At 37.6% G+C, this 23,336-nt stretch overlaps 1 protein-coding gene across 4 annotated transcripts in view; it reads right to left on the bottom strand.

Annotated features, from left to right (window-relative positions):
• Positions 1-369: 369 nt before the first annotated feature.
• The window catches only part of SLAIN2 (SLAIN motif family member 2), a 96,426-nt gene continuing 73,459 nt past the window's right edge, over positions 370-23,336 (bottom strand). For all 4 annotated transcript variants that reach the window (XM_032334252.1, XM_032334250.1, XM_032334251.1 and 1 more), the window contains 2 exons: positions 4,876-5,194; positions 370-3,508 (listed from right to left, as the gene is read on the bottom strand). In XM_032334252.1, the coding sequence (XP_032190143.1) occupies positions 3,442-3,508; positions 4,876-5,194 (386 nt within the window). In that variant the 3' untranslated portion in view covers positions 370-3,441. The remainder of the gene's footprint in view (positions 3,509-4,875; positions 5,195-23,336) is intronic.

Below are 23,336 nucleotides of genomic sequence, written 5' to 3'. Positions count from 1 at the left end.
TTTCAAAAGGAATGTGGGGAACTAATTAAACAGAGTATAATTCTGGATTTTCCCCATTTATCTCTGAGAGAAAAATGCACAATTAACTAAGTAAATGTATTTGGTTTGAAAATGTATTAATTTTCCCTTCTGGAAACTCATAAATAATGGCTTTTTGCTTGTTTTACATATGCTGGCTTTTTAAAAGTAGGTATCAATTCATAGCCAGTGACAAAGTTCCAAGAACATACCAGTTTTGAATAAACTATAAGTATACTCCAAATAATTCAAATATGAAATAACTAGGACAAGGAGAATATAACATGATATATTCCAACTCATGAAGATCAAGTTTGAAAGGGCAATACGACTTGGGTCTGTGTGTTTAAAAAAAAAAAAAAAAAAATCAACTGAGAAATTTATTGAAACCAACCGTAGGCAACTTGGGGTGGGGAATCTTACCATATCCAGAAATTCATAAAACACTTGAAAAAACCAATATAAATTTAATAATAAACATTATGGTCAGGCTGTTTTATTAAGGAGGCAACCACACATACAAGTTCAGCTATAGAAATGTTTGCAAATCAAACTTCATGTGATCTGAAAGGACCATGCGTAATGTCAAAAATGGATGTCTGTACATTCAATAAAAATTTAAACATACATAGTCTAGACCATTCTAGAGTCATACAAATATCTGGGGACACATGTTTCTAATTTCCTTTCAAAAAAACTCTTATAAAAGTGATGTACTGAGATAATTTTAAAAAGTATCTGACAATTATGAATGGTCCCCAGTTTTACAAAATGTGATTTCCAGGGCATGAAAACTGAAAAAAGTTAACTCTTCAGAGAGTGTTTCATATTATACAAACAAGTTCTGTAGAAAAATGATCCAGCAAATGCTCGAGTTAAGAATATTTATATTTTTTTTCCAATTTTTTACACTTTTATTAACACACTTACAAAAAAATAACATTCAAACACTGAAAAAATTAAATAACTTTGGAAGCAGAGCTCAGAGCTCTCTGCTTACATATAAGTGACAATTCTGGGCTGTTGGCACAGAAAAATAATCAACATTCATAAAACCCTTACTACTATATATCAAACATAAGTTAAAATCATAGGCACTAGTTTATCAAATCCACATTTCTTCTGTAAGACTAACCACAGTGAATCCTTAGATATTCCCAAACAGAAAAATTGGCAGTACACAAAGGCCTTCTAGTAAAAAGGCAATTTTTCTCTTTAGGAACCTAAAAGCCAATAATCTGTGGTAGTACAACAGCAGGTAAAATAATGTTTTACCCAACTCAGATCCAAATACGTTTTTAATAAGTGATGAAGTATTTTAATAAAAAAAAAAATAGACATTTTTTTTTTCTGATGCAGCCATTTAAAAACAAAGTTAAATAACCTGAATACTCCTTTTGAAACAGATAATCTAACTTAATGTAATGGGTGTTTCAAATAGAGTTAAAATTCCTTGTAATTATTAGATTGCAGCATATTTTTCTTTTGCAATGTTGCACTGAAACTGAGACCTATTTTGTATACATATGGTTTTAAAAAGAGACAGTGGCAAGTTCTTTCTTTTACTTAGATTTTTACATGAGATACCCCCCACCCAAAGCAGATGCTTTCTTTATCTTCCTCTGAAAAGCAACATTTTTTAGTTCATCATCATGTGGAATTCTGGCGCCACCCTTCCCTGACCCACACCCATCACCCTCCAATTCAAGGATAAAACTTCTTCCTTGCATCATACACCAAATACACTAGCACTGGCAGTTTAAATCTCCAGCTGCGTGCGCTAACTGAATGACTCCCTAACGGTTAAGCTAACAAAAAATCCCACGGTGTCATGGCAGAATGGGGGTCTTGGTTTTAAAAATTTTATCATTCTCTCAACCTATCAACCTTAATGCTATCCCGAATATCAAGTCTCTCTTTTGTCTCTCAATTTCTGCCAACTTACAGAATGTCTTTTACTAACAAGAAATGAACTTATGTTCACATCTCTAAAATCCCTTCGGTAACCTGATTGCCAGTATTTCAGAGCCATTCAAATTAAGTATTTTAAAACAGACCTCACCATGAAAAAGGAGAAGCCTGCTGAAGAAAGTTTGTCTCGTAATTGTCTAATAAAACCGAAATAAGTGATTTCCAGAATACACAAGGGGCCACTAGAGAGCAAGTATTTAACACGTTAGAGTCATACGGAGTGGATTTCATTTGCTACCAAAAATGTAAAAATTAACGTAAGGCAGAATCCAAGTCAAAAGGGACAGTATTCTCCAAGGAGGTTGTATACAGTTACCTAGTTTGAAGTGGATCAAGTGAAGTAGGATCCAGCCGGCTGTATCTTCCTACCACGTAACAGACCGTTGTGTCAGTGAACAGTAACAATACAACAGTCATTACCAGAGATTTTGTAAGTGAAGTGCATAGATTTCCCCCTTCTCTCTCATGGTATGGTTTTGTTCGAGGCTGTAAGCACGGAGGCGGTGTTAGTTAGATCAAGGATGAAGACACACACTACTTGCTCTTTCGTATCATGGAGACCTGCTAATGAAAACACGATCTCTTAGTTCTATAACAGATATGATAGCATGTGAAGACGTTGGCTTCAACAGCAAAGGCTATCTTTCCTGAGCCAGGAGCTATAAAGTTTAGAAAGATTGTACAACTGTTATTAAGCCCTTTTGGCAATCAAAACAAACAGGCAGCAGTCCGATGTGTCAATGCAACATGGCGGATGCACGGTGGAACGTTCTCTGGTGCTGGTGGTACGGGAGCTACATCCAAAACTTAAGACCAAGCAAAATGACAATTTTTTCTGGTGAATCTGCAAAAATAATTTATAGAATTCTCACAAATTTAGGTATCATGTTTGAAATCTCTAGCCTAGATTTCTTCCCACCCCCATCTTCCCTTCCATCTCAATTTAGTTTCTTGGAGTACTAGTGAAACACTAGTGAAACATTTTAGATAATTAGTCAGAATATTAGTTCTCATTAACACAAATATTTATTGATGCTATTTATACAGTAAATTAGGTTGAATGCGAAGTTTTGGAGAGCTTGAATTCACCATTTTCTTGTGCACAAAGGTATTCTCTCATTTACAAATGGGCATTTCTCTTTGGCATCCGTTAGTTTTTTGCCCAGATATTGGCCTCTGTCAAATATTAAAAAATCAACTTAGTTTCTATTAAACAAAACTAAATGTGATTCCATGGAGAGTGATTGTATGATTACCAAACACATCTGATGTTAAATGTCATTAAAGTGCTGCTTGATCATCTCCGTCAGTTTGTGCTAATTAAGACAGAGAGGGCTGGGATTTATAAACCCCATGAGTCTTATCTGAACAGTCTGCATATAAAAGTTGTCTTTTAGCCTGGTGAAGGGGTATCCATGAAGCTGTGGACCTCTGCATTCTCATCTTTGCTGGTCAGTAACAGCCATCTTTCCAACTGTCATCTTTCATGCTACCATAGGTTTTAGGAGCTGGCAAGGATCTGAAATAAAGCAATTTAATAAAGTGATTTGTAAGGCTTTATGAAACGTTACCATACTATCTCCCACAGATATTTTTTTGCAGGTGGCATCCCGATCCAATGAAGGCTGCTTCAGGGGACTACTGAGATCAAAGCTCTAAACAGCCTATCAGCACAACAGTCCCACACTTGGCATTTCCAACTTCCCAGCTGACGTCTCTAACTGGGCCTCAGGTGACTTCACTAACATCTTTTTGTTAACACAGCCATTATAGTTAACATAGCCACTAACAGAAATGAAAGGACTGTCTCATCTCTTCCAACAGCATGGATCACCAACATTTTAATTAACTACTTAGTTGGAGGGGGGCAGAGTGATGAATGTGACAACAGACTCAGTGTCACCATCACTAGAGAGGCAAAATGATGTAAGTGCTTAAATGGACTTTTAAGTCAGACATATTTAGAACTGAAAGCCTTTAGTTGTATAATCTTGGTCAAATTACTTAATGTCATTAAATTTCAATATTCTTCTCTGACACAGGGAAGTAATAACAGGGGTAATAACAGTTTAATATTTATGTTATTGTCATGCCTAATGTTACTGTAAAAATTCAGTAAGGTACAAGTTATTTAGCACAGTGCACAGCAAAAAGCTGTTGTACTCTACTGCTGAATTCGGAAATGTAATAAATCTATCTTAGAATAAAAGATATAGGTAATTCAGTTTAAATTCTTACAAGATGAAAGCCATTTTTTCCCATGAAAATAAGTATTTCAAGTTTAATTATAGTTGGACTCCTAAGTGTACTGATGGTGGTAATCACATTCCTGAAAGGCACATACTACGATTACACAGATGCATGGTTCCCAGCCTGGCTGGCCTCAGAATCACCTGAAGATGCAACAGACAAAAAAAATTACCCACAGATTTCGGCCCTCATACCAGATCTACTCTCTGGGCGTAAAACTTAGGTCTCTGCATTTATAACTCCACAGAAGATTCTGATTTGCAACAAAGTTGGAAAACCACCCTCTTGGGTTATACTCAGATTTGCTAGCTAGAAGTTTTATCTTAAATCTCATGCTAGGTTCTAACAAGTCTTTATCTTTACTGAATAACATACTCAAAATGAATAAATATCACAACCAAACTGAGTGATTCTAATAGTTTTTTCTAGGAGTTCTTGTAGATGCCTAATCACATTAGGCATCTGGGTGAATTTTAGCTGACCAAAGTGGAGTGATTCTCTAGTATCTTAAGTGACAATTTCTTTAAAACAGCAAAGTAACATTTTATTCCAAGTCTACTAGGACTCTCTAGGTTTGCTATCACATGCACTGATGAGCATAATTCTAAACTACCCACTCTGCTGTCTGTCACTTACCTGCGAACAGGCTGTGCAAGTTTGCTGCGAGGCACTGGTATACCCCCAGCGGAAGGGGCACTGGGTCTGGGTAAGCCACTTCTCATTGCGGTTGTCCCTGCAGGTCTGGTTAGAGTAGTGCTGTTGATATTGTTGGGAGGATTTGCTGGGACTGTGTTCGGAACCATGGGAGGCCCAGGTGAGGAGGTGGTCTGTGTGAGCTGTGTTGTTTCTTGGCTCCCAGGAGAACCAGAGCCAGGGTTACTAAATGCTTTTACTGGTTGTCGGAGAGCCAAAGGAGACGGTGCTGCAGGGGAGCGGAATTTGCCTGGAGAAGGTACTGCAGAATGGCAAAGAAAAATCAATGTTTTTAGTAGAAACTAAGTGTAAGTGAACCAGTGCTTTACATTATACTTGATGACTAGGCCACAGTACATCTGTATTCACAAAAACTTGCTCTACAGAAATGCAAGAAATAAAGAATATTTCTGGGCTGACAAAACAAAACAAGAGAACTGGTAAATCCTAATTAACCAAGTCCTTATTCAGAGGACTGCAACTATCCTTCATGACAGTATTTTAACTCTGCCCAGCTAGGAATCCACAATACCAGAAGAGAAAAGGCACTGCAGGGTTCTATTTCACTGCAGCAGCTAACCTGGGCCATATTCTAGAAATGAAAAAATGGCTATGACATGTTGACTAGAATTTGAAACATACTCTCCCTTCAAAAAGATCATTCATGTAAATATGTTATCAAATATCTGGTGGCTGTATTTCAAAGTCCTATGTCACCTTTAGTGTAACTTAAAACTTAGAAATAAAACATTAAAAACAAAACAGAAAAGCTTCTACTATTGTGCTTCACCAAGCAGAGAAGTTATAATTCTAAGGGCATATCAAGATTTGTTTGAAGACACAGGATAAAGATGGTACATTCTTCAAGAATGTCAATTCTATAAGTTAACACACTTTTAAGTTAAAGCAAATACTGATTCATGAAAGAATAAAACATAAAATTTGCATTAATTTTTAAGCCAAAATAGGACTATAAATAAGTTTTATTATCGTGGTTGTATCTTAATGTTTTAAGTTCAGATCTCCTAGGGGACACATTCATCGTTCCCTGTTTATTTGGTTTAGCTAAGTCACCTCTAAAAGGGCATCAATTTTAGTTTCTTCAAATGTCCACGAATGGCTACACACCATATAAATAAAATTTTACCTTGACTTGCTTATCTAACAAAGAATTTGGGAGGTGAAAAGGATGGAGATGGGGAAGGGGAGAGTTGGATAAAAGGCAGAATCAGGTCACCCTATTCTCACTCAACACCCATTAGTTTGGGGATGTTATGACTGAAGGGAAAACCTTAGTCTTGAGACTCCAGAAGTAGGATTATAACACACAACTCCATCTTCCTCACTTCTACTAATCTGTCTAAATGGTATAGGTAACAGTAAGGTCTACCATAGTAGCAGGTAGGAAAGGAAAAAATGGATGAGTCTGGTCACTATTTTCTACTGCTGAGAGAAAGTAGAGAGGATACACTTTAGCTTCAGAAGTCCCAAATGGGAAATTCCTCTCTTACCTTCCTTACAGTAAGTTTTTTTTAATACATAGCCTCCTTCCTTCCCAACTAATCTTTCCTGCCTTCTGTTTGAATGAAGTCCCAAATTTCAGCATCTCTGTACTTAAAATATATTAGGCCCCCAGTAGTTGACAGACTCAAATCATCTCTGCTTGGCTCCAAAAACCCTAGAGCCATGATTCCCAAACTTGACTGTGCATCAGAATCCCGAGGCACTTTTAAAAAAAGAACACAGAAACCCAGACACCACCTCCAGAAAATCCGGTCTAGAATGAAACTCAGATATTTATTATTAAAACCACCAGAAGAGTTTCAAGCCATGATGGCAAAACTGGGAAGAGGGGTTACCTTCCTACTTGTAAACACCTATACAACTGGACAGAATATACAGAACAGTTTTCAAATATTGGACAACAGGCAGCACAGAACTGTAATTTCCGAGAAAAGGATGATGAGCTCTGTGAGCACATCGGCTTTTCTGAGGGGAAGGACATGCTTTTTGGAATGCAGAGCAAGAAAGATCCTGAGCAGATTAAAGTTATCTTGCTGAGCTGAGAAGACAAAAGTTGGAATTTGAGGAGCAGAATACCTCTGCTGTGGGAGCTGCTCCAGAAGACCTCCAAAACTCAGCTGAGGAGTCTGCTTGAATCTTTGGCTAAATATTGTGCTGCACATATACCAAGTGAAGTTCCAGGAGACTGAGCAAAGGAAGACTGAAACACTGTAAACTAAACAAAGCCTATTACTTGAAAATAAACATATAGTAAGTTAAATTGGCCAAAAAAAAAAAAAGTAGATGAAAAATAAGCCAACAATAAAAATAAAATGTAATGTTAAAAGGTACTTAGTTATTCCAGAATAAAAGAGGAGGGAGAAAAAACAACAACAAAAAACAAAGATCTGAAGGGACAGAGAGAAAACAAACTGAACTTGCAAACCAACCATATTGATAACAGCATTGACTATGAACAGCAATCACTCCAATGAAAAGGTAATGACTGTTGGTACCCACAAGAGAAAGAGCAACATGCTATCTAAAAGAAACACATTCTAGAGAATACTTTCCAAGAAGGCAGAGGAGTAGGAGACCTTAGTTTTGTCTGGTCCCAGTAATTCAGCTAGATAAGTTACCAAAGCATTCCGAACTCCCGAGAACTCAACCAGAGATGTAAGATAAGAATTGCTGCAATTCTACAAATAGAAAAGTGGCCACTTTCTGCAAGAATGACAAGATGGAAAAACTCCCTCAAAAATGAGAAGAAGAGGCAGTACTAACTGCCAGGGGCCTAATCAGTATGGGTAGAAGTAAGATGTCAGAACTAGAGTTCAGAATAATAATTATAAAGATACTAGCTGGGCTTGAAAAAAGCATAGAAGACACTAAAGAATCCCTTTTTGGAGAAATAAAAGAACTAAAATCTAATCAAGTCAAAATAAAAAAGGCTATTAATGAGATATGATTTAAAATGGAGGCCCTAACTGCTAGGATAAATAGGCAGAAGAAAAAATTAGTGATAGAGAAGAAAATATGATGGAAAAAAGAAGCTGAGAAAAAGAGAGATAAACAACTACTGGATCATGAGGGGAGAATTCAAGAGATAAGCGATATCATAAAGCAAAACATTATTAGAATAATTGGGATCCCAGAAAAAGAGGAAAGAGAGAGAGGGGAGCAGAAGGTATACTGAAGCAAATTATACAGAGAACTTTCCTAATCTGGGGAAGGAAACAGGCATCCAAATCCAGGAGGGACAGACAACCCCTCAAAATCAGTTAAAACAGGACAACAAAACAACATTTAATAGTGAAACTTGCAAATCTCAAGAGACAAAGAGAAATACTCAAAGCAGCCTTGGACAAGAGGTTCATAACCACCTACAAGGATAGAAACATGAGACTGACAGCAGACCTATCCACAGAGACCTGGAGGCCAGAAGGACTGGCATGATATATTTAGTGTGCTAAAAAATAAAAATATGCAGCCAAGAATACTCTATCCAGCAAGGATGTTGTTCGAAATAGGAGTGATAAAAAGCTTCCAGGACAAATAGAAAATAAAAGAATTTGTGATCACCAAACCAGCCCTACAAGAAATATTAAGAGGGGTCCTTTAAGCAAAGAGAGAGCCCAAAAGTAACACAGACCAGAAAGGAATGGAGACAATATAAAGACACAGTCACTTTACAGGTAATACAATGGCACTAAATTCACATCTTTTAATAGTTACTCTGAAGGTAAATGGGCTAAATGCCCCAATCAAAAGACACAGGGTATCAGACTGAATAAAAATGCCCATCAATATGCTGTCTGTAAGAGACTCATTTTAGACCAAAAGACACCTCCAGATTGAAAGTAAGGGTGTGGTAAGCCATTATTATGCTAATAAACATCAAAAGAAAGCGTGGGTAGCAATCTTTATTTCTGACAAATTAGATTTTAAACCAAAGATTGTAGGTGAGAGATGAGGAAGAACACTATATTATACTTAAAGGGTCTATCCAACAAGAAGATCTAACAATTATAAATATTTATTCCTCTACCATGCGTCAGCCAATTATATAAACCAATTAATAGCAAAATTTAAGAAACACATCAATAATAATATAGTAATAGTAGGGGGTTAACACCCCACTCACTGCAATGGATAGATCGTGTAAGCAGAAGATCAGCAAGGAAACAAGGGCTTTGAATAACAACACTGACCAGATGGGCTTCACAAATATATTCAGACCATTCCATCTTAAAGAACAGAATACATATTCTTCTAGAGTGTACGTGGAATATTCTCCAGAACTGATCACACATTCGGTCACAAATCAGGTCTCAACTAGCACCAGAAAATTGGGATCATTCCCTGCATATTTTCCGAAAACAATGCTTTGAAAATCTAACTCAATCACAAGAAGATATTTGGAAAGAACTCAAATACATGGAGGCTAAAAGCATCCCACTAAAGAATAAGTGGGTCAACCAGAAAACTGGCGAATTAAAAAAATTGTTGGAAACAAATGAAAATACAACTGTTTAAAACTTTTGGGATGCAGCAAAGGCGGTCCAAAGAGGGAAGTATATATAGCATTACAAGCCTTTCTCAAGAAACAAGAAAGGTCTCAGATACACAACCTAACCATACACCTTAAGGAGCTAGAGAAAGAACAGCAAATAAAGTATAAACCTGACAGGAGAAGAGAATTAATAAAGATCAGAGCAGAAATCAATGAAACAGAAACCAAAAGAACAGTAGAACAGATGAATGAAACTAGGAGTTGGTTCTCTGAAAGAATGAGATTGATAAGCCTCTGGCCAGACTTATCAAAAAGAAAAATGACCCAAATAAATAAAATCATGAATGAGGAACGATTACAATCAACACCAAAGAAATACAATTTTAAGAACATGTTATGAACAACTATATGCCAACAAATGAGCAAATCTGGAAAAATGGATTCATTCTTAGAGATGTACAAACTACCAAAACTGAAAAAGGAAGAAACAGAAAGCCTGAACAGACCCTTAACCAGCAAGGAATCTGAAGCCAACAAACAGGAGTCTGGGGCCAGATGGCTTCCCAGGAGAATTCTACCAAACATTTAATAAAGAATTAATACCCATTTTTCTGAAGCTACTTCAAAAAACAAAATGGAAGGAAAACTTCCAAATTCTTTCCATGAGTTGGTCCCAACATTATGTTAGTCCCAAAACCAGACAAAGACCCCACCAAAAGGAAGAATTACAGACCAATATTCCTGATGAACACGGATGCAAAAATTGTCACCAAGACCCTGGCCAATAGGGGGATGCCTGTGGGGCTCAGTCCGTTAAGTGGCTGCTTTCAGTTTGGGTCATGATCGCATGGTCCTGAGATGGAGTCCTACACTGGGCTCCCTGCTCAGTGGGGAGTCTGCTTCTCCCACTCCCCCCGCACCCTTGCCCCCTTGTCCACTCATGTGCATGAGTGCACACTTTCTCAGGTAAATAAATAAAATCTTTAAAAAAAGTACTAGCCGGGGCGCCTGGGTGGCTCAGTGGGTTGAAGCCTCTGCCTTCGGCTCGGGTCATGATCCCGGGGTCCTGGGATTGAGCCCCGCGTCGGGCTCTCTGCTCAGCGGGGAGCCTGCTTCCTCCTCTCTCTGCCTGCCTCTCTGCCTGCTTGTGATCTCTGCCTGTCAAATAAATAAATAAAATCTTAAAAAAAGTACTAGCCAGGGCGCCTGGGTGGCTCAGTGGGTTAAAGCCTCTGCCTTCACTCAGGTCATGATCCCGGGGTCCTGGGACAGAGCTCCGTGTTGGGCTCTCTGCTCAGCGGGGAGCCCGTTTTCCCCTCTCTGTCTCTGCCTGCCTCTCTGCCTACTTATGATCTCTGTCAAATAAATAAATAAAATCTTAAAAAATTAAAAAAAAATACTAGCCAACAGGATCCAATAGTACATTAAAAAGATTATTCACCATGGCTAAGTGAGATTTATTCCTGGGCTGCAGGGGTGGTTCAACATCGGCAAATCAATGTGATACACTACATTAATAAAAGAAAGGGCAGGATGCCTGGGTGGCTCAGTTGGTTAAGCATCTGCTTTCAGCTCAGGTCATGATCCTGGGATGCTGGGATTAAGCCCAGAGTTGGGTTCCCTACTCAGTGGGGAGTTTGCTTCTCCCTCTCCCTCTGCCCCTCCCCTGCTTGTGCTTGCTCCCTTGCTCTGTCTCTAATAAATAAAGCTTTAAAAAAATAAAAATAAAATATAAGAGAAAGAACCATATGATCCTCTCAACAGATGCAGAAAACACATCTGACAAAGCACAGCATCCTTTCTTGATTAAAAGTCTTCATAGTGTAGGAACAGAAGGAACATACCTCAGCATCATAAAAGCCATATACAAAAAGCCCACAGTGAATATCATTCCCAATGGGGAAAACCGAGAGCTTTTCCTCTAAGGTCAGGAACATGGCAGGGATGTCCACTATCACTACTGCTGTTCAACATAATACTAGAAGTCCTAGCCTCAGCAATCAGACCAAATAAATAAATAAATAAAACACATCCGAATCCACACTTTTTGCAGATGACATGATACTCTGTGTGGAAAACCCGAAAAACTCCATCTCAAAATTGCCAGACCTCATACAGCAATTCAGCAAAGTACAGGATATAAAATCAAGCACAGGTATCAGTTGCATTTCTATACACTAACAACGAGACAGAAGAGAAATTAAGGAGTGGACCCCATTTACAACTGCACCCAAAACCATAAGATATCTAAGAATAAAACTAACCACAGAGTCAAAGTATCTGTATTTAGAAAACTACAGAACACTCATGAAAGAAATGGAAGGAGACAGAAAGAAATGGAAAAACATTTCATGCTCATGGACTGGAAGAACAAGTCTTATTAAAATGTTTGCTACTTAGAGCAATCTATACATTCAATGCAATCCCTATCAAAATACCATCAACTTTTTTCTCAGAGTTGGATATGGATGGAATTCGAGGGTATGATGCGAAGCGAAATAAATCAATCAGAGAAAGACAATTATCACCATATCTCACTGATATGTGGAATTTAAGAAACAAAACAGAGTATTATAGGGGAAGGAAGGAAAAAAGGAAACAAGATGAAACAGGAGAAGGAAACAAACCATAAGCCACTTCTTCTTTTTTCTTTTTTAAAGATTTTATTTATTTATTTGACAGAGATCACAAGTAGGCAGAGAGGCAGACAGAGAGAGAAGAAAGGAAGCAGGCTGCCTGATGAGCAGAGAGCCCGATGCGGGACTGGGATCATGACCTGAGCCGAAGGCAGAGGCTTTAACCCACTGAGCCACCCAGGTGCCCCTCATAAGCCACTCTTAACAACAGGAAACAATCTGAAGATTGCTGGAGGGGAAGGTGGTGGGGGGATGGGGTAACTGGGTGATGGACACTAAGGAGGGCACGTGATGTAATAGAGCACGGGATATATGACTGATGAATCACTGACCTCTACCTTTGAAACTGATAATACACTATATGTTAATAAATTGAATTTAAATAAAAATACGGAAGGAAGGAATAGGTTTTAGACATAAAAACATAGGTTTTAGACATTTTAGACATAAAAACATAGGTTAAAAGTAAAAGGACAGAAAAAAATACACAAGACCGATCATGAAAAAGCTGGAATGTCTAAAATAACAAGAGAAAAAAAAAGATTACCACGAGAAATAGAGTTCAATGTTAAAGGGGTTGATTCAGAAGAGAACGTAACATATACCCAAAAACAGATGTATGAAACACAGGGAAACAAACTGACATAACTGAAAGCTGGGGGAAAGTCTATAATTAGATATTTCAATACTACTCCACTCTCAGTAACTGATAAAACAAGTAGGTAGAAAATCAGAAAGGACATAGAAGACAAATACCACCACCAATCAAATTAGCCTGACATTTAAAGAACACTCTACTCAACCGATCACGGTTCAAACTTTCATTAGTGGGTGAATGACTAAAACTGTGAAGTATCCATACAATAAAATATTACTCAGCAATAAAAAGGAGTAAACTGCTGATTAATAAGGATGACTCTAAAAATAATGCTGAGTTAATTAAGTGCCAGAAACAAAACAGCACATATTGAAGGACTCCATTTATATAAAGTTCCAGAAAAGGCAAATCTAATTTATGGAAACAAAGCAGATCAGATATTTGCTTGAAGTTGGAAGAACTGACGGAAGAAATACGAGGACACTTTTGGGGATGATGGAAATGTTCTATGACTTTACTATATTGGTGGTTATATGAACGTGTGTGTACGTGTGTGTGTGTGTGTGTGTGTGTGTGTGCTTAAAGATTTATTTATCTGAGAGAGAGAGAGAGAGAGAGAGAGAGAGCACACGGGTGCACAGTGGGGAAGGAGAGGTAGAGAGAAACTCCAAGCCAGCTCCGGAGCATGGAGCCTGAGGGAATGCGGGATCTCAAGACTCTGAGATCACAATCTGAGCTGAAACCAAGAGTTAGTTGCCCAACTGACTGTGCCACCCAGGCACCCCACGAATTTGAAGTTTTGCTGAAATTCAAAATGTGTTTTTAAAATTCCACCTGAATACAGCTGACTTTAAGAAAACTTCATAAGGGGGGTGCCTGGGTGGCTCAGTGGGTTAAGCCGCTGCCTTCGGCTCAGGTCATGGTCTCAGGGTCCTGGGATCGAGTCCCGCATCGGGCTCTCTGCTCGGCAGGGAGCCTGCTTCCCTCTCTCTCTCTCTCTCTCTCTGCCTGCCTCTCCATCTACTTGTGATTTCTCTCTGTCAAATAAATAAATAAAATCTTAAAAAAAAAAAAAAGAAAGAAAGAAAAGAAAACTTCATAAGGGATTCTACAGTAGAGCCAAGGCTGAGAATAATGACTCGTGAATAATTCATGTCCTGGTTCCCCAACAACTGTTGCAGTCTCCTCTGTAGAAAACTGAAGATGTCCACAGGGTCTGAGTATCCCTGAATTGCAAATTCCATGATTTTCATGAAGATTTTTTTTTTAACTCTTACATAATCCATATTGCCCTTTCTACAGGTGACTATAAATATATTTTCTCAACTCCATTCTCCAAACTTAGCCTTATCTCCCTTGCCAGATCAGTCTCTACCCAAGCTGTTCCAGTGGTTTCCTGGAGGCTTACTGGGTAACTAAGGCTCCCAGGCTCTAATTCATCTAGCCACTACTTGAGGGTGTGGCCTGGACCTCATCCTTCTAGTACCAACTCCAAAAAGGCCATCGTCAGTCCCAGCTTTTCCCATGGTTGGTAGTCTTTCAGCTAGGATTTGGTTTTGGCAGGAATGCAGGTTTCTGATAGGAGCAAGAACAGTACAGTTCAGAGGATCATAAGCTTCAAAGAGTATTCTGGAAAAGTCTGGGGAGTTGAGGAAAGATGGCAATGAGGTGAGATTAAGAGATGCACTAAAACACTGTGACTGACAATCTGCTAGATGAGGGATGACCAAAGTCCTAGGCCTCCTTCTTATGGTGACTGATGTAAAGCCCATGGTGAAATTAGGCACTTACACTAATGAGACTAGGAGTGCTTCATTTCTACATGACAACCTTACACATATGGGAATACATCTATAATGCTCTGAATGTCTTACACAAACCTTACCTTGAAAATAAGCTTTGTGCAAAGCATCTTTTCCTCTGGAAAAACTTTGGATAGTTTTTTGAACTGATACTACTAATACCAGGGAAATGATTGTCTCTCAAAATTTTTATTTTTATTTTATTTTTTTAAAAAGATTTTCCTATTTATTCATTTGATAGAGACACAGCAAGAAAGGGAATACAAGCAGAGGGAGTGGGAGAGGGAGAAGCAGGCTCCCCACTGAGCAGGGAGCCGCATGCGGGGCTCGATCCCAGGACCCTGGGATCACGACCTCAGCTGAAGGCAGATGCTTAACAACTGAGTCACCCAGGCGCCCTCTCTCAAAATTTTAAAAATGTGAATCTCAGACTTGCACTTGGGAAAATGGGATAGATGTATTTTTCTCTATTTCTTTCACTTAAGTATAATTTAAAACCCTGGGCATGATATTTAAAATAGACATAAAATTCTGATGTGGAGTGGAAAAAGAAGACTGCCTAGGGACCTTGAGACCTAAGGGATGACATAATCATGAGTTACTAGGGTTTTCTTCTTGCTACATACACCCCAAATTGGAGCAGAAGAAACTGGCAACCTGGAAAAGCCATTAGGTGTGACAGAGGAAAAAGTCTGCTCTCTCTAGCCAAAGGGCTAGGAAAGAGAGCTTTTAGATATCACTATTCTACTCCAGCCAAACACTACAGAGAAACTGTAGCCTTACTCTCACCCATCAGCAAGGGCTGCTGGGGTGTCCAAACTACTATTCTTGTGAGGTTTAACAAGGTGCCCCATATATTCTCCAGGAAGGGGTCAGAGAACAAGGTAATCAGATGTTCTTTCCCCTCCTCATGGGTTAGTGTCAGAGGAGGTCCAGTACAGAGTCAGGACCTTGAGGATTGCTCAGTGGTAACACGACCACCTCCACCACAGTGTGAATGGAGACCAAGTGCGGAGCCAGAACGACTACCTCCACCCACCTGTCCCCTCTGCCTTGGGTGCCAGCAAAGACTGAGTAGAAAACCCAGGTTTCTATTTCCACCTAGTAGTAATAAAATACCACCAAGCCTCGGCCATCAAATGTCTGAGTGGTGTCAGAGAAAGACACAATAAGCCAGAAAAAACAAAACCAGAAACAAAGTATCAAAAAAGAAAATCACAGACTGATCTCTCTCATGAATGTAGATGTATAATTCCTTAACAAATTATTAGCATATAGAACCAATGATATATATATATATATATATATATATATAATCTCATATACCATGATCAAGTGGGGTTTATTCCAGGATGCAAAGTTGGTTCAAAATTTGAAAATCAGGGGCACCTGGGTGGTTCAGTGGGTTAAGCCTCTGCCTTCGGCTCAGGTCATGATCTCAGGGTCCTGGGATCGAGCCCCACATCAGGCTCTCTGCTCAGCAGGGAGCCTGCTCCCCGCCCCCCCTGCCTGCCTCTCTGTCTACTTGTGATCTCTGTCAAATAAATAAATAAAATCTTTAAAAAAAAAACCTGAAAATCAATCAAAGTCATCCACCATAAAACAGGCTAAAGGAAAGTCACATGATCACATCTACTGCAGCAAAAAGCATCTAACAAAATTTAACACATATTCATGATAAAAATTCTGAGAAAAACAGGAATGGGAGAACCTGAACTTGTTAAAGAACATTCATAAAAAATATACATATAACATTATACTTAATGGTGAAAGACTACTTCCCCTCTAAGGAACAAAGCAAAAATATATGCTCTTACCACTCTTATTCACAGTGCTGGAAGTTCTAGCTAGTGTAATAAGCAAGAAATTAAAAGGCATATAAACTCAAAAGAAACGGTCTTCAGATTGTTGCCTCAAAAATCCCAAGGAATCCACACAAAAAATAACTTCTAGAAATACTGAGTTCAGTAAAGTCACAGGATAGAAGATTAACATAAAACAATCTACTGTTTTTCTATATAACAGTAATGAATGTACAGAAATCAAAATAAAAAACATAACACTACTTACATTGCTCCCCAAAAAGAGAAATAGAAATATTTAGATGTAAATCTCATATAAACAAAACTCAGCAAGTTTCAGCAAATAGCACAGGTTAGCTGTGAAAATCAAATGAGTATTATTTGTATAAACAGTTGGCAAATGTGTAATATTACACAAACTGTAAGGCATACTACATCTGCGCCTTCCTTATCTAGGGAATATTGGAGCCTTTCAGCCTGTTGCAGCTTAGTTCTCTGGAAAGATATTCAACAATGCCACTCAAGACAATCATCTCCCAGGCCATCCTTATAAATTAACTAAAACACAGGGATTAGTTAGGTTTTACTGTCCAAATTAATTATGACAGTAGGTTATAATTTCTCTTTACTCACTTTGGATACTGAGAATTGCACTTAAATTGAGGCATAAAATGAAGCTGTTATCTACTCTGAACAAGAATTAGAACTCTATTTATAAAACTGACATATGACTAAAAATACTGACCTCAGTGTCTCAGTTAAGCCACCTCTGAAATGAAATGGTGGGTAGTATGAGGATTCCTATTTTCAAATATTCATTTTTTTGTCTTTTAGTAAGCATTTAATAAAAATGGTAAGTTTTCTAACTGAGGCTTAGAAAACACAATAGGCACTTTAGAATGGGAAAAACTGAGTAAATTATATATTGTTTTTTAGCTTGATAAATATTTAGAGTGTTTTATAAATCATGTATCTCAAATGTAAATAGCAACATGAAAAAAACAGAGATACTCCAAATGGTTCTCTTTACAGTGATGTGTCCAAACTAAAAATTTCATTAATTGTATAATTGCTAAAAATATGTAAATATCAAATATATAGTTTACAATAAAAATATACACATTCTGAAACACTGGCCACTATGACTGATGGGGGGAGAGAAACATTTATTAAAATAGATATGCCATTCAATTAATTAACCAAGATTAAAAACAAAAATACTTGTTAACTCTCCCTTACTATAGTAAGTTACATCATCCCAGTTACACACCATCAAGGATTGTAAGAGGTTACTGACATAACAAAGACTTAAAAAAAAATAAGTTCTGGTTATTAAAGACTTCGGAGATGATGTAAATATGATTCTTTCATTATAGTCAAAAAATCCTTGCTACAAGAGTCACTAGTGATTATCTGCTCCCACCTTTTCACTGTGTAGAAAAGAAAACTTGCCACAACCACAGAAATCAACTGAGCAAATAAAAAAGAAAGAAGCTGAACCCACAACTCCTCAATCCCAGATTGGTATTCTTTACTGGGAACTAAGAGAGAAACACCTCCAGAAGTAGAAATTAAAATGTTATTTTCACCATTTTTATTTTCAACTAGACTCAGGACGTATTTGTGGGGCTACTATCCTAGACAGGTTTCATAAGACATGATACCAAGGCCTATTAAATTTGTGAAGGCTGACAAATAATCACACACACACAAAATTAACAACGCACAGAAGCCTTTGATTTCTTCTTCCATTACTATACATGAGTCACCATTATTTTTGTAAGCACACAGTTAGCATGAGAAGATTTATTAGATGTAAGAGGCAGGAGACACCCCTGGGAATGAGCTTCACTATAGGTTTTCTTCCTTACATACAAAAAGATTGATAGATACGAATAAATAAGCTACTGACAAATACTTGCAGCATTAGGATTTTCAAAAGAGGCAAAAAAGTGTAAATAACTCAGAAGTTCACAACTGAGAAATGGATAAATGAAATTTGGTATATCCATACCAAATTGGATATACATCACAATAAAAAGGAACAAAATACTAACATATGCTGTACTATGATGAACTTCGGAAACCTCATGCTAAGCCAGTCACAAAGATCACATATTGTATTTACAAGAAATAGCAGAGGCATAGGTAAAAGCAGAGACAGAAAGATTAGTGGTTGCCAGGGGCTGGAAGGAGTGGGAAATGGGTATGATATTTCTTATGTGGGTGATGAAGATCTCTAAGGTCAAAATAATTGCTCAGCTCTATAAATATAGTAAGAAACACTGACTTAAACACTTTAAAAGGATGAATTTTATTTATTTAAAAGATTTTATTTATTCATTTGAAAGAGACAGTGAGCAAGGGAGCAAGTGAGGGAGCACAAGCAGTGGAGGGAGAGGGGGAGGGAGAAGCAGGTTCCCCGCTGAGCAGAGAGCCCAATGTGGGGCTCAATCCCAGGACCCTGAGATCATGACCTTAGCGAAAGGCAGCTGCTTAACTGACTGAGCCACCCAGGTGCCCCAAAAGGATGAATTTTATAACTAGGGAAGAAGAGCAAGGGTAAGAAATCTCAGAAAATAAGTAGTATTTTTTTAAACAGTTTTGCAATCTCCATAGACATAAAATTAGAAAATCTTAATTCAAAGTCCCTTTCTAAATGTTTAGAAAAAAAAGTTCCAAAGAAAAATGGGCAAGAGACAAGCACTGAGATCAAATCCCATGTGAAGTTACTATTAAAAAAAGAAAAGAGCAGAATAACATTTAAAAAAAAAGATTTTATTTATTTATTTGACAGACAGAGATCACCAAGTAGGAAGAGAGGTAGGCGGAGGGGGAGGGGGTGGGAAGCAGGCTCCCTGCTTAGCAGAGAGCCCGATGCGGGGCTTGATCCCAGGACCCTGAGATCATGACCCGAGCCGAAGGAAGAGGCTTTAACCCACTGAGCTACCCAGGCGCCCCCAGAATAACATTTCTACTAACAGTACAACCTTGCCAGAAATCGTATCCACCATGCACACATACACAAAAGATGAAAATTATAACCTAATATTTCAAATTCTAAAAACATTTAAGAAAATGATAAAAGATATGAAAGAACATCATAAAACAGAATGGGAAACATTAAAAAATGGGTGATAGAGAACACAGAAAAGAACTGGACATAAATCATCTTAGAATGAAGTCTATGGAAGAAAGAACACAAGAATCACCACACATGACAGATAATGCTTTAAGAGAAATAGACAATGAAAAGAAACTTTTATAGAAAAAAAATGAAGATGGAAATGGATTCAAGGGAAGGCAACAGACACAGAAGATAGGCGAAGAACATCAACACACGTACAACAGGCATCCCCACGAAAAGAAGAAAGCCAAAGCAAGAGAAAAGAATACTAAAAACCATAATTCAAAAGACTGTCTGAAATTTTAAAATATGTGCAATTCCATACTGAAAGAACACACCACCTATCTGGGGATATAAAATCACCTATCTGGGGAAATAAAATCAAAATGACCAACATTAAGATATATTCTCATAAATTATTGAACTTGAGCGCTTCAATGGCTCAGTTGGTTAAGTGGCTGACCCTTGATTTTTGGCTCAGGCCATGATATTGGGGTCCTGGGATCATGCCCCATGTCAGGCTGCACACTTAGTGGGAAGTCTGCTTCTGGATTCTCTCTCCCTTTGCCCTCCCTTCACTTGCTCACTCTCTCTCTAAAATAAAAAAGTAAATCTTAAAAAAAAAAAAAAAAGATTAAACTTTAAAGGAAAAGAAAACATCCTTTGGACATCCAGATAAAGAACCAAAGCAATGTAAGAGAAATAACTTTTTATTCCTGAGAAAAATGGAGTAATATATATTTAAGACACTCAAGGAAAGAAAATATGAACCAAAGATTTCATATCTAGTTAATGAATTTCAAATATAAAAAGGATGGACGAACTGTCATCAACACACAAAACTGGAGGGAATGGATACTGCTTCTTTAACTCCCTTTTAAGGAACCTACTAGAGAATGAAACAAGAAAGTTCAAACAAGAAAAATGATTGGTGAGACAACAATGTACAGACTGGTGGTAAGCGCTAAAATATTATTTAAGTGTAGAACTAAGATTAAATAAAAGTACAAATGACTCTTCAATCTGATAATGGATATGCAGTTAACTGCTAAAAAAAAAAAGGAGCAAGCATATGCGAAAGGTTTTATTAAGTATTTTCAGTAATCACACTGTATGATATTATGCTAATGGTTTCCCCAGGTTTTGTGTATAATATGGGATAAAACAAATTGTTAAATAATATTTTAATTCTATCTGCTGGTGAGAGACAGAATTCTTAGAGCAAGATAAGGGAGATACAGGTGTAAGTTAAGAGATTAACTATCGTTAAGCCCTGAATTTGAATAGAAGTATCAGCATGAACTCATTAAGGCATTCAATCTTAAAATATACACAGTCAGGAATCTATGCATATATTTACTAGCTCCAGTAACTAAAAAAACCCTAAAATAATGACCAACCCAGTAACAATTAATATAACTAAGAACTCAGATTTTGGTTTTGAAATTCCATTTCCTATCAAAGGAAATTATGACTTTTTGGAGAAATGATTAATCTGTGGCAGGAAATGTACAAGATGTGCCTATCCTATCATACCAGTTAGCAATAATTTATCAGACTACTAGGGTTATATCAAAAAGATTTGAGGGCCGGGGCGCCTGGGTGGCTCAGTGGGTTAAGGCCTCTGCCTTCAGCTCGGGTCGTGATCCCAGGGTCCTGGGATGGAGCCCCACATCAGGTTCTCTGCTCAGCAGGGAGCCTGCTTCGTCCTCTCTCTCTCTGCCTACTTCTCTGCCTACTTGTGATCTGTCTGTTAAATAAATAAATAAAATCTTCAAAAAAAAAAAAAAAAGACTTGAGGGCCAACTTGAAGAAACTTCCACCAAAGCTGGGAAAATGTCCAGAATGAATCAAAACACATGAAAAGAATGTTTGAATCTATAAGAGCATAATGATACATATCTAAGAAAAATATGGGTCACCTTTGGAGGATGGTAGAGTGCCAATTTATTTTGTAACTGGTAAATAATGAGAAAGAATTAATTTATTCAGAATTTCCTAATGAAAGTATATTGCTGGGTGAGCAAAGAATAAAAGAAAGCTTCTCTCTATATAAGTATTTTGACCAAAAAGAAAAAAAAGGGAGTATCAGAATGGAAATAAACCAATTCTGCAATACCCAATAAAGTAAGGTATTAGGCATATATAGGTATTAGGATATAGGTATTAGGCATCAGTGACTGATAATATCACACCAAAAAAGAGGTAGTCTTGCTTTGTGCACTTGTGGCTAAAGCAGCACACCACCTATGAAGTAGTCTTCCCCCAAACAGCAAAACTGAATCCAGTTAAGCATCTAGATCCAATTACCACTTCATGGAAATACAGAGAAATGTACTAAACGACACCATAGAAAAGACATCAGCAAGATCTGGCCTGTGGATCTACATCCACAGCTATGGGGCCAATGATCTGGTGGTTTCTTTAAACAAGCTTAACAATGGTGAGTACAGAGTTAGAAGAAAACTATAAATCAAGAGAAACGTAAAAAAAACATAAAGAGGCAGAACTACAGTTTCATTTCTTGGATGATCAAAATGTCCAAAGAAGTAAGGAAGTGACCGCTATAAAAATTCAGAAGAAAGGCTACTCTGGGGAAGTGGGTCAAGGGAGGATCATGTCTGGAAGCAGAGAGGTAGTTTCTGAAGTAGCAAGTTACAGTCTCCTGATATGAATGGTGGTCACTAAAGGTTGCCTTCTAATAATTCATTAAACTATGTATTATACGGTTTTCTGAATTCGTGTTATATTTTAAAATAACAAAATTTAACAAACAGACTTATAAATTCGAGAAGTTCTACAATCTCAGAATGTGGAGAGAAGTATTTTAACAAGGTTAACGTATAACCTAAGGGAAAACTAGAAAGTAAAGAAGTGCACTAAGCTACAGTTTCACTATTATAAAAAGTGTTTCCTATAATTGTAGCAGCATTTTTGTCTTATCTATAAACTTGGGGGCTAGGAAGGAAAAAGAATAAACTGGGGTTGGGATGCCTGGGTGGCTCAGTTGGTTGGACGACTGCCTTCGGCTCAGGTCATGATCCCGGAGTCCTGGGATCGAATCCCACATCGGGCTCCCAGCTCCATGGGGAGTCTGCTTCTCCCTCTGACCTTCTCCTCGCTCATGCTCTCTCTCACTGTCTCTCTCTCTCAAATAAATAAATAAAAAATCTTAAAAAAAAAATAAACTGGGGTTAATTGAAATTAGGTGATTTTTGAAGGCTTCCTAGCTCTAACTTTAATTTCCTAAAAGTCAGTCAGCTTTTAATCAGAAAAATAAAGGCACCAATTTCAGAGAGGAGAAAGTTTTGATCTAGGACTTCCTCTACAAAAGAAATTGACAGATGTAATGAAGATGTGACTAAAGAAGAAAAAAAGATCTTGGAAAATAAAAAAAGACTTATCAACTCTAAATGTAAGCAGAATCTATTCAACTATCATTCCAAAAATAGTGTGAAATGGCTAACAAGGATTTGTATGTTTGTAGAGAGCCCTATGCCCACTCCTTTCCCATTCTCTCAATTTTCTATAATAAAATCATGGGAAAGGGAACAACTCTTATGATTTTAACTGGATCTAAAAACTCCACATGACAGAGCTGGCTTTGACCACAACTATAACAGAAGTAAAGAGGGACTAGACATGGGGGCGGGTAGGGAAGGGAAGGATATAATGAGTGTATCTTGTTTATGACACAGAGTCAATAAATACTTGTTAGTGAAAAGCGAATATAAGAAATTTTAAATTTTGGATCCAAGGTAACGGCAAAATTCCTAGCTTCTCCATTTTCAGACAGTCTGATATCAAATAGCATTTTAAACTCCTATCAATATGGCTTCTTATAAACATTTATCTCACCTTCTATAAATATTCAAAATACAGTGAATTCAAGCAGTATGGGACAAAAACCATCGCTAACTCAT

This window comes from Mustela erminea, chromosome 2, assembly GCF_009829155.1.
Source record: "Mustela erminea isolate mMusErm1 chromosome 2, mMusErm1.Pri, whole genome shotgun sequence".
In the NCBI taxonomy this organism is placed as follows: Eukaryota; Metazoa; Chordata; class Mammalia; order Carnivora; family Mustelidae; genus Mustela; species Mustela erminea.
This window is presented reverse-complemented; position numbering and strand designations above follow the sequence as displayed.